Below are 19,069 nucleotides of genomic sequence, written 5' to 3' on the forward strand. Positions count from 1 at the left end.
CGCCAAGGCTACCGTGCTCTCTTTGCCAGACTCCTTCCATTCCCACCAGAGGTCGCTTAAAGCATAAAAAAAACTCGCTGTTCTCCTTGCATGAAAAGAAGAATACATAGGACGAACCTGCAGTCTGGGTCGGCACCTGGCTCGGGGGTACCAAGGACTGGGTCTGCTTGGGGGGAACAGAGGTCTGGTTCCGGAGGTCAGCGGGCTGGTTCTGGGGGGCTGAAGACTGGATCCGGGTCCGGTTGAGGGGAATGGAGGCCTGATTCAGGGTCTGGGGAACAGGGGACAGGAGAATGGACCCTGTGCGAACCGAAGGTGGAGGGTCGAAATGGGGTTTGGATGGACCAGGATCCTGGGAGCCACGGTGCCTCCTGGCGTGGCGTCCTCGTCGCTCGACGATTGGCTCCACAGTCGGCGGGGGAACTGGTTCCGATTGATAGCTGGGGGGGTCCAAACCCAGGGTCCGGTTTAACAAAAGGTCGCACAGGGCATGGGAAGTGATGGAGAAAGACGGGGACTGGGGTTTCCTTTCCGGGGGGCATGCTGCTTCTTGGATGGTGGCTTGAAGGCTAGTCGGGTTCCCCAGAAGGGAGAGGAGGTGTCATTCACCGACATGGTGGCTGGGAACTAAACAGGGGGCTCCAACAAAATTAACAGGGGGGTGTACTGGGCTTGACTAGATTTTACAGAAGGAGAATTACTCACAGGGGGCTGACGGGTGACCAGACGAGGAGCAGAGCAGAGGGATTCCAGTTACGGGGATGGCGAGGGCTGTGGAGGGGAGAGGATTGGTCCAAACCCCGGTAGTGGGCTCTCCGGGTCCGTTTGTGGCCAGAGTATTCTGTCACGGACTGAGCTGGTGGACCCGAGCAGAAAGCCACACTACCAGGGCTGGCTGAATGCAAGTGGTTTATTGTTTGGGGGTGAAAATGGTGGCTGGGTGGGGGAAAACCAGGGTGTAGGAGCAGGGGGTTCCGGGCAGGAGTGGGGGTCCAGGCAAGAGTGGGGGTCCAGGCAGGAGTGGGGGTCCAGGCAGGAGTGGGGGTCCAGGCAGGAGTGGGGGTCCAGGCAGGAGTGGGGGATCCAGGCAAGAGTGGGGGATCCAGGCAGGAGTGGGGGTTCCAGGCAGGAGTGGGGGTTCCAGGCAGGAGTGGGGGTCCAGGCAGGGGAAACCGGTGAGGACTTGTCGGGAGAGCCGGAGGGGAAGGAGGATGGCGGGGGATCCCAGGCAGCTGAATGAGCAGTTCTTGTTCAGTACTCTGGCAGGGAGTGGAAGGCTGAGCCGGTACTTATTGTAGGGGTGAGTCGTTAGCAAGATGATTGTCAGCTGCCCGGGAGCCGCGGAGGTGGTTGATTGCCTGAGTGGAGTCAGCTGAGAAGCTAGACTCCACTCAGGCACCGAGCTGCAAAGGAAGAGACAGGGCAGGGGAGCAGATGGGAGATAGGCAGGCCAGGCAGGGCAGAGGAACAGATGAGAGACAAGCAGGGCAGAGGAGTGGATGGGAGACAGACAGGGCAGAGGAACAGGAGAGGGGGAGAGAAGCAGATGGGAAAAGGGGTATTTGGGGATGTCAGGTGGGAAGGATGGGGGTGAGGAGGGAGCCCTGACAATGGGTTTTGTACTTTGTTTGTGGAACAGCAAATAATTTTTGTTGGCCTGACCTGAGAGTGCTATTCAGGGCGTAAGGATGAAGGAGGTTGGCGATATACCGTGGTGTGTGACCACACAAAGCCTTAGAAGTTAGCATAAATTTTTGAAAATGAACACGAGAATTGATCAGGAGCCAGTGAAGAGAGGAAAGGACTGGGGTGATGTGGGATCTCCAGTTAGTTCCAGTTAAAAAGGGCATTACAATAATCTAAATGAGATTAAACAAAAGCATGTAAAATTGTCTCTAATTCCACCTTAGATATCATGGATTTTAATTTAGCTATGTTAATGTAGCATCGACCTGCACAGAGATCATGGCCTTCCTGTGTTACACAAACTTCTTCCTGTATACCACAGCTTGAAGAAATGTTCTTCTAAAAGATAGTAATAGGTTTGGGAGTTGATTTTTAGTCCATATTCAACTAGTAAGTCTAGTTAGCTTATCTTAAATAATAGCAGCTCATACCAGTGCCCATTCTGCGTCTTGGTGGTGCCTGACTGGTGCCCTGATTTGGTTCATGATCCAGCCGCAGGCCTATCCATTTCAATTCATCTGTCCATAAATCTTGGTCCAGTTTTGATATTTAAAGTTGTGGTGGTTGTGTTTAAGCCTTCTGTACCATAGTCATGTCTCTGACTACTTGACATCTTGTACATCTGTACATTTGTACGGTTCAGACATATGCAGATACTCCAGCAAAATGGGTTCCTGGTAACTCCATGTTTAATTTTTCTCACGTCTATTGCAGTTAATTTTTTTTTCCATGTGTTTTATTTCTCAACCCTGTTGAGCTTTCACAACACATTTGATTAATCAGAAAGTACATCTCAGTAGTTCAAGAGTGCTATATCCGCCTGAAAGGCACTTCACAGGTTTTGTCTTTTAAATGGCAGTTAAATGTCTTTATGGCCCACTTTACTCGAGGAAATGAATCTCTGTGTAATAATTAGGCACAGCTTAATATAGGATGTGAATCTCTTCAGGCCACACCCTTCTTGACACATATATCTATCACGTAAAACTGAATAAATCCAATAACCATTCACGTTTTTATGGTTTGGGTTGGAAAATGTGCATAGAAATAAATGTAAGTTCAAAATACTTGCTAATACAAAGCGCATTTTTCTTCCAATGTAATGGCTAACACTTCATAATCACATCGATCTGGGATATGCTTTCCTGCAATGCAACTTACAATAAGTGCATCAGAAATAGGAAATGGACGTTCATCTCTCTCAAATAAGCCACTACAGTGTTTCCAGAAAATCACAGTACAAATTTCAAGATGTTTTTTTAACTATGTGTTTCAAATCCGTGCACCAAAGCCAAAAATAAATATCCATTTACGTGTACAAATCCTCAACCTTGTTTCTTCCTCTGGCAGGTTTTTTTGAGGTGAGCTGCAGATTAACAGACCACTACTCGGCTGGCATGAGGCAGCATTACAGAGTGAACCAGTGCCCAGGAAAAAAAGTGAAGCACACAAACACAACGCCGACCAACACTGTACAGTATTTTATCAGCGCTGAGGAAATAGAATGGGACTACTCACCTACAAGAGACTGGGAGCGGGAGATTCACCACGGCACATTAGAGGACAGGTGTGTACGCAAGATAATTGTAGGATGATGTATTTCAGTGTTGGAGTCTGTGATTAGTGGCATAACTTATTACTGTTTGTTAATGGAAGCAAATTGGTACATGTCTCCCAGTTCAGGCAACACGTTTCTGGAACCAGGGAAGGACAGAATTGGTTCACGCTATAAGAAGGTGGTGTATAGAGAATACACTGATGCAACCTTCACAGTTCAGAAGGAGCGGCGCCCCAACCAGCAGCACTTGCAAATTCTGGGTAAGTTTAGCTGCTCTAAGTGCCATTTTTCCTATGAAAAGACTGACATGACATGAAATTTCTTCTATCCTCTAGGTCCGATAATCAAGGCAGAGGTAGGAGAGCAGATTATGATCGCATTTAAGAACAAAGCCAGCCGGCCATACTCGATTGCCCCACACGGCGTTAAGGCCAGTGGTGCACACATTCCTGTTGATCCTGGTGAGAATCACAGCCAATTGAATGAAATGTTGACTGTTTCCGGTGTTATCCAAGGCTCAAGCTATGAAACTCTTACTCAGTGGTCTTGTGAATAATACTTATTTGTTTTATGTTCTCTTGCCTTCAGGCTACATGATCGAGGTAAATTGGGAAGTTCCTGAAAGCTCTGGTCCAGGGATCACAGATCCAAACTGCATCTCTTATGCCTACTACTCCACTGTTGATTACATTAAGGTACATATTCCACGCATGCAGTAACAGTCACATAGAAGCACATAACTTACAGTATAATCTGCATGTTTTAAAGAGTAGCTGAAGCATTAACTGTTTGTGACAGAGTGGCTTCATTTGTTTATGTTCAGGATCTGTACAGTGGTCTTCTGGGGCCTCTGGTGGTATGCAGACCTGGGACTCTGACGGATGACGTAGGATCCGACAGAAAGAGGAGGGACGTGGAGAAGGAGTTTGCTCTGTTATTTATGGTGCATGATGAAAACCAGTCCTGGTACTTGAAGGACAACATTAGAACGTACCTTGGTGTCGACCCGGAAACCTTCGTGGCAGATGAAGGCTTTGAAGAGAGTAACATGATGCATGGTAAGAAGATAATGAAGAATAAGACAGCACAGAGAGCAGAAAGCTCTTATGCGTAAAATAATTTAAATCAAGATTTTTGTTTGTGAGTAAACCTGAGTCACCCCAGCAGGAAAATAGTTTGAATTCAATTTCACATAAAAAAAAGGAGGGAGAGCACATGGACAAATAAAAGTATAGACATTTTTAGACTTGAGGGATTCAATTTGCAGCCAGGTGAGAAAAAACAAATGATTAGGGATAAAATATAAAAGATGTAATAAAATGAATGAAACATATGCTAAAAATATGTAAAACAAACTTTCAAATCTTCCACTAAAGCTCACACAAATCAAAATACATCAGGTAAAGTCAGGCCAGCAGAACATACCACTGCTCCTCAGCACGCAGGAAGGAATATATTGGGTCAGAAAGTAGTCACTTATTGTAGAGTTTGCCTTTGATAAATGTTTCAATGATCGTGTTACTCTTCTATGTGCACCCTCTGTCTGATTCTGTGTGAATGTGTTTCTTGCAGGGATCAATGGTCAATTGTTCGGTAACCTTCAAGGACTGGTGATGATGCAGGGCCAGACAGTGGGCTGGTATCTAGTGGGTATGGGCAACGAAGTGGACATGCACACTGTTCACTTCCACGAAGAGACTTTCATCTACAAGGTTTGCTTATGGTTCCTCTTGGCATGAAACTTTCTGTTCCTCTCACAAGGAGTTTCTTGGATCTGTTTTTTTACTTAATTCCTCTTTTTTGCTCCTGTTTGTTGTATATTATCTGTTATGTGCGTGTATGTCAGACGGACCGTGCACACCGAGCAGACGTCTTGGATTTGTTCCCCGGGACTTTCGAGACTGTAGAGATGGCGGCCGGAACCCCGGGGACATGGCTGCTACACTGTCACGTGGCTGATCACATCCACGCTGGAATGGAAACCACTTTTACGATCAAAGGTGTGTTTGTGTGACAGAAATGTGCACTAGTATCACATGTGCAGTCACATACTGAGTATGCACACAGGTTGGAAATTAAACTGATTTAGATTTGTCTAACATCTCACTTTTGTCTTTTTTATTTCCAGAAAAGACCTCAACTGGTGAGACTTATTTTCTTAAGCAAATAATGTGCAAGTTATTCTAACACCTAATACTATACAATACTAAATTGCAGTATTGTACCACCTATTCTGAAACATAACTCTTCAATGCAATACTACATTGATTATTAACATACAAAGGAAAATATATTTTCAAATTGGGCTTTTTCATAACAGATATTCATGTCATATGGAAATTAGTAGAAACCAAAGCATGTCTAGAATAGAAGATGAAATTCAGTGAAGGAATTGCAGTAAAGAAATTACAACATGTATAAAAACTGGAATATCCCTCTGGAAATGTAGATTTATTTGCTTGTGGTCTGGCTGAGGCCAGAGCAAACCAGTCATTTCCCTTGTCTAGCACAACATGGGTCAAAAGTAGGACAGCAGCTATTTTCTCTGTACTGTTGTGTAATGCATGTGGAATGTGTTTTTTTAAATGTTATCTTTCTTTGCGTACGTAGTCATGAGTATAGGGGGGGGGGGAAAACAGCACTATATCATTCACCCTGTTGAATGATATAGTGTATTCTTAACGATAAAATGTTGATAAAAATTAAAATCAATGGGAATTTTAATGCATTACTAGTTTTAAAGAGTGAATTTGACAAATACATGTTCTGAGAAATTTTTAAATTGTGACCTGAAATGGAACATACAGGCAGGAATTTGGGAAATTTGTTTAAGACTTTAACACTGTTCTTGACTTCCATTTTCACGTTGCTAACTTGCAGGTGCTGCAACACCAGGAACTGAAGTCTCCATAAAGATGCTGCTGCTCTCACTGGTACTCGGCCTTCTGGCTGTTGGTCAATTGCACTGATGAAGGCCTCTGACAGTAGATTGTGTGACCATCGCAGTGGTCACTGATGCACTATAAAAACATATCTGGGGACAAAATCACTGTGGCATATTTGTTTGGTGGAGGTCATGTATGTAAAATCAATCGATGATCAGGCCAGTCAAACTACACTGCCCGGCCAAAGAAAACGTCACACACTCTAATTTTTTTTTTAGCTTTGTGTATGGCACTCATTCACTGTTGCATCATTTCTATAAGCTTTTGCAATGTAACAGCATTTATTTCTGTCTGGAAATGCATTCATTTTTCACCAAGATCTTATATTGGTGACAGGAGAGTCGGACCAAAGCGCAAAGTCTTCTGCAGCACATACCAAAGATTCTCAGTGGGGCTGAGATCTGGACTCTGTGCTGGTCGATCCATATGTGAAAATGACGTCTCATGCTCCCTGATCCACTCATTCACAGTGGTAGCCCCATGAATCCGGGCATTGTCATCATGCAATATGCCCATGCTATCAGGGAAGAAAAACTCCACTGATAGAAAGACCTGGTCATTCAGTATATTCAGACAGTCAGCTGACCTCATTCTTTGGGAACATAGCGTTGCTGAAACTGACCAGACCTAGATCATAACTCTAACCCCCACAAGCTTGTAGGAACTAGACATGATGAGTGCATCATCCATCCGCCTCCCTTCTTACCCTGATGCACCCATCACTTTAGAACAGGGTAAATCTGGACTCATCAGACCACATGACCGACCACATTTGTTCCTAGAAGATGATGGTTCATCGCTATCCTTCAGGTTTTAATATGCATTGGACGGTTCTTAACCTGATTTTAACAGTTTCATAAATCTCCTTGGTTGTTTTCTTTGCTTGATGCAGGTCAATAATTTGACTCTTCTGAGACAGATTAACATCCTTTCCATGACCACAGGATTTGTCTTCCAACATGGTTGTTTAAGAAATGAGAAGCTCCTTACTGCATCAGCTATGGTTAAATAAGTTGTTGTAGCTGAAACATATTCATCACTGTATTAACTATCCAATGGAAGACTCTTACCTATTCGCTTAGTTGAATCTAAGTGGAGAATTTTTTCTCTTTTGTTGGCCAGGCTTTGTGTATTGATTGCTGTACAATCATGTATAATGTTCAGGACTATATTATTTCTTTTAACAAAGAAAACATTATATTTTTGCTAAACGATTCTGTACTGCTGTGTTTTCCATTGGGCTGAATTGGGCTCAATGTTGTTAGATGAGCTGTGTTTTTCACAGCACTGCTTCACCAAATATTTCATTTCAGTTAAGTGCAATAAAGACATCTATTCAACTGTGCTGTGATATTTGTGTGAGTGGTGATTTTTCACTGTAAATTTTTCACGTGTGAACATTACACAGTTCCACAAGGTGGCGTTCAGTCAATTTGGAAACAATGAGTTGCTAAGGCAACAGGTCAGTGATGGCCTTCTGTGGAATCAGACCAACTGCTTAACTTTTTTAGTAGATTTATAAAAGTTTATCATTCCTATTCAGCTCACCATACACTCACCATATACAACAATATGGGCGGCAGATATCATTTTTACAAAGATATAACAGAGTTGTTCTATTACATCTCAGACCATAAAATGCAGTCTTGAAAACATGGTGGCAGAAAGTGAGGCAGAAAAATAATTGTTTCTGTTTTGTAGGAATAAAACAATGCACTGGTGATTAATTGCATGTGTGCAATGAACTCTGAAATTGCCATTAAAGAAGGGTGTTTTCATGTATTTGTGGTATCTCCAACAGTGTGAGATCTGAGTGCTGGTGCTCAGCCGACTGATTGACCAAAGACTGATTGATCAGATGTGTCATCAGCATGTGTGAATAGCTTTAGAGAATGCTCAGATCCAAGCTGTGTTAAGTGGGTGTTTTTCACATTGAATCAGAAGCATTTATCACGGCAACAACACAATTACCATATCAATGTTTATTTAGATACCAGCTCTGTTCCTCACTCACTCATCGATTGGCATTGATTACAGCTGAACCATAGTCCAACCAGGAAAACAAGTTCAGACATGCTATCAGTATGCTATTATCCTCATTTTTTAACAGATTGGCTTTATGTGTTGAAAATGTTGAATTTTTGTTGAGCTAAAAGATGTCAGGAAGTGCATAAACAGCTGAAACTGAATTGAACCAGATGACAGATGATATTGGTTGTTTTGACTGTATTCAGGACATCAGGACAAGAGGTTAAAACAATCAGCAGTCACGTTATTGATCATGCAAACTTGGAATCATGCCAGTTTAGCATTAAGGATCGAGCTTGTGTAAGATGTTGAGAAAGCTGCAGCACATGTAAATAATAACATGACAAATTAGTGAACAGAAATGACCTAATTCAGGAATTTACATGTGACACCGGCTTCGTGGAATCTGCATCAATCCGTGCTAGTCTGTGCGTAAAGACTTAAACAATAAACAAAGCATATGACACAGTAAACAGGTGAGATAACAACTGAATCAGGGCAGCCTGCTCTTCTGCTCTGTCAATACAAGCAATTGACACAGACGGCTGTTGACTGTATCTGCAGAAGTCTATCATGTTTTCAGTCAGACTTTGTTTGGCTTGATTAATGCTTTCCACTCATTCAGTCAAGAGCTTTCTGACTTCCCAGTGCACTTTGATAAAATCAGATCAGTGTGTCATGTTTTACCATCTCTTCATTTCGGTTATGAGTGCACAGATGCACTAAAACTGCACAGAGGCAGCAGAATATTGTCTAAATTACTGCTACACAATTACCTTGGAGATAAGTCTGTATGCAAAAAATGAGGGCTGGCCAGAGCGGCAGACATTATGCAGACAAAAGTCAGTAGGGGGCGCCATGGGAGGCCCATGTGAGTATATAAATGTTGGGTTTCACAGATAAGTGGTCACTAAAACTTAACCAGAGGACAACAGAACGTTAGTTGCTGGATGGTGCTGCTCACAGTCTGCAGAGGTAAGGAGGTTTATTTGCCTGTAGTTTGCTTTGAAATTTAGAAAACTGAATGAATGAAGGTTGTATCTTTAATCAGAAGAGACAGAAACAGGTTATTTCAGGATTATAATTTTCTCAGCTGATTATTCATTTTCCATGAGATGCAGCTAACTGCTTTATTTTACCGGTTGCACAGATTTTGTGTGGGTGTGTGTATGTGAGCAAGAGAAAGAAGGGTTGGCTGTGTGAGCTAATTTGTTTATTGTTTGTCTGGCAGCTCCTTTATATTTTGGTGCATCACAGTAATTGCACAGAAAAGCTGCGGTTGGATGGGCATGAGAGGACATTTAGGGGTTGGAAAGGGAGAGGGAGAAAGCGGGGCCACGGGGTGAGCCCCCTTTTCTCTCTGAGTCCAGTTTGGACCAGTTTGTTTTTCCAGCAAACAGCAGAAACGGTGTGATACCACCATGGATGCTTCTTCTGTTACTGCTCATAATGTGATGTAATGTCTTTGTCCCAACGACAGCATTATGTAATGATCTTTGCAGGAAAAAGTTAATAATTCACCATCCATGCTCAGTATTAGTTGGGTTAGTTTGTAAGACATCTGCTCTGTACCTAATTAGAAGGGAGGCTTCTGATTTATCAAAAAGTGCTGCAACAAATGGAGCTCACAAGTATAATAGGCTCATTTCTACTTCTTTTCACACAGTGAAACTGAATATCTTCAGCTAGGTTCAAAGTGAAGTGATTTATCTTGTGATCTTGTAAAAACTGAACTGTCCCACAGTGACGTCAGTGATAGGTTAACTGTAAAACCTCCCCCTTCCTCTTGCACTTCTCTCTTCACAGATAAGTGATCCGTGATCCTTCATCCTGAGCGTCAGTCAGGGAGGCTCTTTGCTCTTTTCCTTCTTCTCTGGTGGTTTCTCTTGCTTTTCCTCTCTCTGTAAATTTCTCTCCTCTGGTTCTTTGCTTCTCTCTGCCTTTACTTTTTCTTCCCCCAACCATGGCTCCAACCCTGGCCATGGCGTTTGCCCGGCGCTGGTGGATGGCAGTGACTGCCATTATTGAGAATCTCCTCTTCTCTGCCGTGTTGCTGGGATGGGGATCGCTCCTCATCATGCTCAAGTCAGAAGGCTTCTATTCCTACCTTTGCAACGAGGAGGAGGGTGAGTGAAAATTGTTGCATTTTATGTGTTGATGAAAGAATTTTAGACTTTAAGCCTTCATTTGCTTCACTGCATCACCATATTGCCACTGTGACTCATAGAGAAAGCAAATGGTCTTGAGTTTTTGTCCTCATAGTCATAGTTAATAGTTGTTTTTAACGTGTCTTGCATTTACACCGAAACTCAGGACTGGTTAGAGAGAATTGCCTTGACAGTCATTAAGTGTCTTCTTGAGTTAGGGCAGAGGATGGAGCAAGCTGTTACTCAAGAGATGTAACGTAACCCTACTGCCTTCTTGCCTCCTCCATTCTTTAGGAAGAGTAAGTGTTTTCTCTAAAGGGGTCTTGAGCTGTTTTTGAAGACTCAGGAGATTAAACCCGATCAGCTAAATCAAAGAGAGAACAGAAGGGTGCAGGTAGGCAAAGCGGTCCAAAGTTAAAGAGTAAAAGGCTCCAGTGTCTCATAAACTTGACAGAGTGTCCCATTCTGTTTGCCGCTGAGAGTGTTTTAGCTCACAGCTGCTGGAACTAAATTAAAGACAGGACTTATTGAGAGGGAACTGATAAACAAGTGATGGACTGGCTCAACTGTCCATTTGCCTTCTTGCCAAGTCCCTCTTCTCTCAGGCTTATTCTCTTTACTCTATCACTTTGACCAAAGTGCATCAGCTGCTTTGTGGTTTTAAGTACAAAGGTGGGATTGATGCTTGCAGTCTGGCTGGCCTCAGCATGTCTTTTTGAAGAGAGTAAGCAAAAGAGAATGTGAAGGAGGAAACAGGGCAGACTTATTCTTTGGACCCGAGGTTACACTGTGTCATGCCTCACGGCCTGACAGCGGTGAGCCCTACCGACCATAAAGACACCAGATTAGTGCTTTGACTCCACTTTTCTTGCTCAGGGAGTTTACACAATTGATTTTAGGAGAATAGAATTCTATTTCCAAACATTTGGCAATTGCTATCTATTAATTTTTACAGAGCATCATCTGACACTTTGTTTGCTCAGTATCAACGTTTCAAAATACTCAAGGCCAATATCAGTCCCATTTACCAGCAAAGGTACAGCAACATTTCATGATGCTGTGCCACCATGACGTAACAGCTGAGCATCCAAGACTGTATATGATTTCCTGGAAATCTGCTACAGCCACCTTATCTTGTTCTGATGATATAAGAGGGAGAGCACAGCAGCACCAGCTCAGCTCTTTTCAGGCATGTGACATGAGATAGAGGAACAAAGAGAGCCACGGCAGCTTTTATTACTGGTAATATGGAAGTTTAAAGTACACGGATAAAGGGCAGGGACGGAGAGAGGACTGATAGCAAAGTGATGAACAGCAGAAATCAGAACACCGGTGAGGGAGACTGTAAAATAAAATGGTAAAATGACAGATAATAATTGCGCAGTGTAGATTGGGCTTTGGAGGGCAACCAGCAGGTCTAAGTGGGGGATGGTTAATGGTTTGATTTTATTTAAATGAGGAAGCTTTGTTGTCTAGTCTTACTTTAAATAATATATTACATTGCCATGATTTGTAGGTTTATGTACATTTTTACAAAAAAAAGAAAGAAAAATTCAAATTTGGCAGCAAGGGTGCCCAAAAGAGTGTTTGTTTTGAAATTTTTGCAAATTTCCTAGTTTCAGTTAGTTTTAGACACAGTTTGGCAAGGCACTTTTTTCCTGGTATTTATACCTAGTACATATAATTTTTTAGCACATACACTACCATTCAAAAGTTTGAAGTCACTTAGAAATGTCCTGAGTTTTGAAAGAAAGGCATTTTTTCAATGAAGACAACATGAAATTAGTTAGAAATACAGTCTAGGCATTGTTAATGTGGTAAATGACTATTCTAGCTGGACACAACAGATTTTTATCCAAAGTAGTTTAAATCAATCCACTGGACTTTAAGAAAGTTCCTTGAAGACGTTTCACCTCTAATCCAAGAGGCTTCTTCAGTTCTTGTGGTGGTTGGTGTTGCCTCAACTTTAAAACCTCTGTGAGGTGTGTCCAGGGCTATTATTCCAACGACCGATACCAAAACTCATCTGACTACTCAACGATGGTCGTTGTGAGTTTCCGTGGGGGTCGTTGAAATGCACAGATGTCACTGAGCCCTCATGTGCTAATGGTGGTTATTAGCATGAGTCTGCTGAGCAGTTCTTTTGGGGAGTTTTGAAAGGACCTGATTGTAAATTGGCGAAAGATGATGTCACAGACCACCACCCCCTCCCCTGTTCAGAGATGGCTTCTCTACTTTGACATGGATGGCTTCTTTCACTCCTCTCTCAAACCATCTGTCCTCCCTGTCCAAAATCTGAACATTGGTGTCCTGAAACGAGTGTCCTTCTTCCCTAAGGTGAAGAAAGACTGCCGAATCCTGTCCTGAGGATTCAGCAGTCTTCCTTCACCTTAAGGTGAAGGAGTAGTCAGATGAGGTTTGGTATCGGTCGTTGGAATAATAGCCCTGGACACACCTCACAGAGGTTTAAAAGCTGAGGCAACACCAACCACCGCCAGAACTGAAGAAGCCTCTTGGATGAGAGGTGAAACGTCTTCAAGGAACTTTCTTAAAGTCCAGTGGATTGATTTAAACTACTTTGGATAACCATGACCTGGATGAATGAGAGCCTACACAGACGACTGATTTTTAATGGAAAATCTACAGAGGGGTACAGAGGAACATTTCCATCAACCATCACTCATGTGTTCTAATGCTACATTGTGTTAGCTAATGGTGTTGAAAGACTAACTGATGATGAAAATGAGAAAATCTTTGTGCAATTCTGTCAGCACATGAATAAAAATGTGAATTTTCACAGAAAACATGAAATTTTCTGGGTGACCCCAAACTTTTAAATGGTAGTGTATTTATGAAATTCAATTAGATATAAATATCAGTGGAAACAAGGCAAGACCAAAGACTCACATTTGTCTGCTATAATTTTATCAGAGGCTAAGCATACACATCAGATTACAAATGCAACATAAAGCTATTCATTTTGCATCACGCCACCTAAATAAATCTTCTTGCTACACATGCCACTAGAACACCAAGCATCACAGAGTTTATCAATCAGTGGCCTACCTTCGGATTTGGCACTTCGATATGAAGTGCGTCATTGTGTTTCACATTGGGATGCCATGCACATACTTGACACGTGACTTCAGGTGGCTGATACCACAGAGCGTGTAATCTACAAATATCAGCTGCTACTAATAAGCTCCCAAACTGCTGCTTCATCAATCTCCATCTCCCTCACTTGTACTTCTCCTGGACTTTTGCACCTTTTCACAATATCTTCTTGTAGATTCTGATAATAATGTAAAATGTATTGCCAGTGCCAGCTTATCATTTTTATCCCTGACATTCCAAAGTACTAAACAAAATTCAAACAGCATCTCACATTTTAATCTCTGGAGCCTGAAGTGTTTAAAGGAAGAAATGTATCTTTTCTGCTGTCTGTGTGCATTATGCGCTGACATATTGTTATTTCTCGTCGGAGGTTTACTGCACCACCGACTCTGTGTGTGTTCTCTTCACATACAGCCACAATATGTGCTGATGTGTCATGAGTCTGTGAATACACAAGACCATGACACATCGAATACACAACCTTCAAACTGAATCTGTATGACACAAAGCCACAGCTGCTTATACAACTGAACTCAGCCTTGAACGCTCAAGTAATTATTCATGACTGTCTTCTTTTGTGGATGGTGTTTTTGTTTATGAGTGTCATCAAAAAAAAACACCTTCTAAGGAAAATGGGCACATTGTGACAACCTGAACCATCTCAAAGGGCATTTTACCCACTTGTGTGTCTCATCCTGAAAGAAAATATTTAACTCCTTGTCTTCTATCTACTTTTTTGCCATTCTTCAGGTAACAGCACCAGCTACAATCTGTCTCTACCTCTGGCAACGCCTGCGTCAGATGAGTACATTGACTACTATGACAGCGAGGATGGTGTGGTGGGTTTGGGAGGTGGGGTGGAGATGAGGCCTCTGGTCCCCGTGGACGGGCCGATGAGGATGAACGGCTGGCTGATCTGTAAAGAACAGGATGAGATGCTGAATCTGGCTTTCACTGTGGGCTCCTTCTTGCTCTCAGCCATCACACTGCCACTGGGCATCGTCATGGATAAATATGGGCCTCGCAAGCTACGACTGCTGGGCAGGTAAGCAAAGCAGAGAAGAATTTAACTAGCCATTTAATTACATCAGGATAGACACATGTGAATGTTGTTTTTGTTATGAGTTAAGTTTTCAAAATGCCTGACATTATCATCTGTTTTCAGCACATGCTTTGGACTGTCTTGTCTACTCATTGCTTATGGAGCCTACAAACCAAATGGTAAGTCAAAGTGAGTGTTTTTAAAACTGTATCTGAAGCTGTGTATAGTGATAATGCTGGCTGATGAACATCTGTCTCGTTCACAGAACTCTCTGTCCTCATCTTCATTGCCCTGACTTTCAATGGCTTCGGGGGCATGTGCATGACCTTCACCTCTCTCACAGTAAGTATGTGCACGGTTGTGTGCATCGTAATCCTCCTGCTGTAGAGCCTTTGCACCTGCCGCACGATGTGTGTCCAGATGTATATTTTCTATCCTCGTAGCTTTTTGTCTCACTGTTGTCGTTCTGTTATAATAGTTGGCTGGCTCCCCGCCAGCTCACCCTCTCCCTCCCCTCTTGTCTGGCATTCCACCCTGTCTCCTGTTCTGTTCTGTTTTGTTGCTTTTTTTTTGTGGGCTTCTAACACTGAACTCTGTGTTCCAGGAGACTTGCAGGGTCAGCTTTAGATAGCCGGAAGCAGGTTGATTAGAGCGAGAGAATGTAACGCAGTGGTTCATTAATATGTTCCACTGTATCTGTTGTATTATCAGAAAGATCATGATAGCAGACGCTCTTCACCCTTCATCTTCTTCTTCTTTAATACAAAGTTTGCTCGCTGACATGAGCATACAATGGACGCTAAACACATAAATTGCTATATACAAACAGATGTAGTTGAGCACAGTTGCAGAATCAAGTTTTCAATCTATAGCCGTATCCGACACAGTCTCAAGTGACAGCGCTGAAGGTAATTTGTCAGTTTCTGTTAACTTTCTTCTCATAATTAGTACCACTCTGAACATCCTTGCCCAGAACCACAGAACCACAGGCAGAGAAAAACAAGTGATGCCCTTTATGAAGTGCAGTGTTCACAGGGTTGACCCCTCACCGTTCTTTTGCATTCTTTCCCAACCATTCTGCATCCTCCTGTTCTCTCTAATTGTCATTGGTTCAGCCTGCAGTGACTCACACGGGAGTCCAAGGCTGTACCATGGTGATGCCGTTCACCACAAAGAGGCTGTGCTACTGTAAATCTCCCAATGAAATACCCTATTTCTATACCGCCATGGGCTGTTACTGCCACATCTTTCATCACTAATGTGGTATTTGTTGCATCCACACAAAATCTCTCATTAGTCGCTGCCCTGGGCGTTAATGTACTAAAGCCATAATTTAGAGCTTTGTTTGCTCTTTTTCTGCAGGCTTCGGCCAGTGGAGGCTTTCAGAGTCTGTGCATAACACCATGATTTCTCCTTGCACCCTGTTTCGCTTCATCTCCTTTACAAGCTGATACACTATACAAGAAATCCTCAGTGTTGGGTTAATCATTAGCCGCAACCTTGCTCCTTAACTCCTTGATCATGACTTCTCCTCAGACCTTCAGGCGTTCATTCTCAGCTGATGGGTGTGGGGTAACACACGCCACCCTTAGCGGCCGCTACTAGCTCCCTGCCAATGTCAGGTCACCTTCAGGTTCACCCGGCAGCAGCTAATTTATCTGTAACGTTTAAAAATCTATTGGAATAGTTTGTCAAGCGCTCCTGATGATTGTGCTGGGAAATAGCGTAACCCGGGTGCCTCGGTGCACATGCCTTCTCAGTTTAGCACACACACAAACACATACCTCTTCCTTAGCGTTGCTACTCTTATGTAATTGAATGTGCTTGTTGTTGTTCAGTCTCTTGCGAACAGAACAGCTTGTAAATGCCTTTGTATTTGGATCTTTTGACACCCACTGTCTCCTGCTATCTGTTTTTTTTTCTTCCTCAAATGTGAGTGAAAGGTACAAAAGACAGAAAAAAAATCTGTCACCATCCTCTATGCTCAGTTCATCTCTTTTGTCCTCGAATGTCACCTCACCACAGTCACCCCCTCAGATTGTTTCAGCTGTATAGAATTTTTCAGCGGTGTCTTGGTGTCATGCGTTGGACAGCTGTGTGTGTTATGTGATGCCTACTGGTTCCATGTAACTTGGTCTTTTATTTTCTCTGATGTTTCTCTGATGTTCTTCCGGAGAGCCTTTCTAGAGTGTCCCTGCTGTACTCACTAACCCTAATGTCAGTAGGCACCATCATCATAGTCGATCTAGTAAATGGAATAGGGTCTGCACTAATGTAAAGGTTTTCTACTTTAGTAGTACTTGGAATACATTTTAATGTTTTGCCATTCGGTCAGGTGCTTGGTTCAGTATACACGGGGATCAAACCACCTTCCCTGCAGTTGGTTGAACAACCTTCTCCACCCACTGAGTCTGTCTCATGCAGCTACACTTCAGCTGACACTATGATAAACAGTAGTTGGTTATATACAATGGATTATATGTCATTTCACTTTCAACTTTGTGCAAAACCCTCATTTTAGGATACATGAAAGACACGTTGTGATGATTTAGGAAGCTGAACTGGTCTATTTTTTCTCTGTGTTTTTAGCTCCCCAGCATGTTTGGTGATCTCCGTTCAACCTTCATCGCCCTGATGATCGGCTCCTATGCCTCCTCTGCTGTCACCTTCCCTGGTGTCAAGGTAACAAACGCCGAATCACCCCGACATTGCTGAATCGCTTTAAAATGAGTATATTTCTGGAGTGCATATTAAAAATTATAAAATATGACCTGGAGAAGTTATCCTATTCCTGTGAAGGCCTTTCATCTATGTGTGGCACTACAGTAGCATGGTCGCTTTGCTTCAGTATTGCATAATGATTTAGCATTTCAAGATAAGAAGGCAAAATTGTGATCTTCCTCAAACATTATGGATGTGTTATGATGGAGTTGCGGATCCAGAAGATTTTAAAAGATGTCTGACGTCTTCCGTTTCTCGCCTCCACTATATTTTGTATTTATCTGTCATGTTTCGTCCACAGGTGATCTATGACTTTGGCATATCTTTCATCACTATTCTGGTGGTATGGGCTGCCTGTGCTGGACTGGTCTACTTGAACTGCTTCTTCAACTGGCCAATGGAGCCATTCCCAGGACCCGAGGATATGGACTACACGTTAGTATTACAGATACAAACAATGACACACGAATAGCATTTACAGGAGATGTACAAATACACAAACACTTCTAAACATGAAGACACGTACTAGCAGAGACAGCTTTCTCATTCTATCCCGCCCTTTCCCAACAATCCAGATGCAATATGTGGTGCCTTATGCTAGTTGAAAATAAGAATTTGGACTTTTCTATGTCTTAGAAACACAACTAGATGGACTAATAATGTAATAGCAGTCCTGTGTTTGTTTCCGAGCACACGCAGAAGTCATCATCATCATTGAAACTGTTTGACAAATAATTATGCAACATGTGAAAAATGTGCAATGTAAGGCTGCCTGGTTAAAGTGTATTTGCTGATAATCACACATGTCAGCTAAACGCACCCCTATGCTGTTAATATTAAAACTTTTCCAGTAGACTGACTTGCGCTGGGCTTGTCATTATTTTTTATTTGTAATACATCCCTCTTTGTTCTTTTCCTTTTCCTTGTCCCTCCATGACCCCTGACCCTGTCACTTTACTTTGCTTTGTTCTTCTTTACACACTGTCTGTTCTTTACTTACATTCCTTTATGTCTCCTTTTCATCCCCCTCTCCTCCTCTGCTTTCTCAGTGTGAAGATCAAGTTCAGCTGGCTGGGCTTTGACCACAAAATCACAGGGAAGCAGTTCTACCAGCAAGTGACCACAGTGGGCCGCCGGCTGAGTGTGGCCAGCAGCCCGAAGCAGAAGGAGGTGGCTACTACAGACGGACCCAATCTGTGCCTCTCCACCATGGACCTGGAAATGGATTGCAAGCCAAACGCTGAATGTAACAGAATTAATCATTTCCTTTGTTTTCTCCCCGCCACATTCAAACACGAATGCATGTCATTTATGGCTTTCTCATTTGTCATTTCTCCTCCGCAGCCCAGTCATTCTTGAAAACTATCAGCACCCCAATTTTCCTTCTCAGTCTGGTGACCATGTCCGTCACTCAGCTTCGTCTCTTGTTCTACATGGGGGCCATGAACAGCGTGCTGGAGGCGCTCAGTGATGGAGACTTAAGCAAAGGTCAGTTTTTCCTGCATTTAGTTCAAAATATTTGTACATCTATTGTCCACCTTTTTCTGCGTGTTCCTCAATAACTCTGGATCGTTGCTGAAAAGCAATTGGACTCATTTGATTTTGATTACATTTTCAGTGGAGAGGATGGAACTTGGTAAGATGAAGTCTTTAGTTGTATCAGTAGACTGTTACATTCCAAGTTGACAACATCTAACATGTAACCTCTAGTTTTGTATAGGTTTGTCATCACGACACTGTAGAGTATCAGATCCACTACCATCATTTCCTGACTTTTTTTTCCATATCTACTTTTGTTATTGGCCTTTGCTGCTGTCTCTATAAATAA

General features: G+C 42.8%; 2 protein-coding genes and 2 long non-coding RNA genes across 7 annotated transcripts in view; 2 read left to right on the plus strand and 2 right to left on the minus strand.

Moving 5' to 3' along the window:
* The window catches only part of hephl1b (hephaestin-like 1b), a 22,462-nt gene extending 14,928 nt beyond the window's left edge, over positions 1-7,534 (plus strand). The window contains exons 12-20 of the mRNA XM_022207758.2: positions 3,037-3,253; positions 3,365-3,504; positions 3,580-3,705; positions 3,833-3,939; positions 4,068-4,302; positions 4,817-4,956; positions 5,091-5,244; positions 5,373-5,387; positions 6,125-7,534. Coding sequence (XP_022063450.2) covers positions 3,037-3,253; positions 3,365-3,504; positions 3,580-3,705; positions 3,833-3,939; positions 4,068-4,302; positions 4,817-4,956; positions 5,091-5,244; positions 5,373-5,387; positions 6,125-6,213 — 1,223 coding nt within the window. The 3' untranslated portion in view covers positions 6,214-7,534. The remainder of the gene's footprint in view (positions 1-3,036; positions 3,254-3,364; positions 3,505-3,579; positions 3,706-3,832; positions 3,940-4,067; positions 4,303-4,816; positions 4,957-5,090; positions 5,245-5,372; positions 5,388-6,124) is intronic.
* Positions 1-18,354, minus strand: part of LOC127530479 (uncharacterized) — a 24,069-nt gene extending 5,715 nt beyond the window's left edge. Inside the window, exon 1 of the long non-coding RNA XR_007937054.1 lies at positions 18,242-18,354. This is a non-coding gene — a long non-coding RNA (uncharacterized LOC127530479). The remainder of the gene's footprint in view (positions 1-18,241) is intronic.
* Positions 8,164-19,069, plus strand: part of slc43a2b (solute carrier family 43 member 2b) — a 14,544-nt gene continuing 3,638 nt past the window's right edge. Inside the window, exons 1-10 of one of the 3 annotated variants that reach the window (XM_022207759.2) lie at positions 8,164-9,192; positions 10,024-10,343; positions 14,229-14,523; positions 14,644-14,699; positions 14,786-14,862; positions 17,110-17,202; positions 17,543-17,676; positions 18,291-18,487; positions 18,586-18,729; positions 18,860-18,877. In XM_022207759.2, the coding sequence (XP_022063451.1) occupies positions 10,181-10,343; positions 14,229-14,523; positions 14,644-14,699; positions 14,786-14,862; positions 17,110-17,202; positions 17,543-17,676; positions 18,291-18,487; positions 18,586-18,729; positions 18,860-18,877 (1,177 nt within the window). In that variant the 5' untranslated portion in view covers positions 8,164-9,192; positions 10,024-10,180. Of the gene's footprint in view, positions 9,193-9,940; positions 10,344-14,228; positions 14,524-14,643; positions 14,700-14,785; positions 14,863-17,109; positions 17,203-17,542; positions 17,677-18,290; positions 18,488-18,585; positions 18,730-18,859; positions 18,878-19,069 lie in introns of those variants that run through there. The other 2 variants (XM_051937232.1, XM_051937231.1) reach the window with 2 other exon arrangements.
* Positions 18,345-19,069, minus strand: part of LOC127530478 (uncharacterized) — a 10,230-nt gene continuing 9,505 nt past the window's right edge. For both annotated transcript variants that reach the window (XR_007937053.1, XR_007937052.1), the window contains one exon: positions 18,345-18,456. This is a non-coding gene — a long non-coding RNA (uncharacterized LOC127530478). The remainder of the gene's footprint in view (positions 18,457-19,069) is intronic.

Source organism: Acanthochromis polyacanthus, chromosome 17 (genome assembly GCF_021347895.1).
Source record: "Acanthochromis polyacanthus isolate Apoly-LR-REF ecotype Palm Island chromosome 17, KAUST_Apoly_ChrSc, whole genome shotgun sequence".
NCBI lineage: Eukaryota > Metazoa > Chordata > Actinopteri > Pomacentridae > Acanthochromis > Acanthochromis polyacanthus.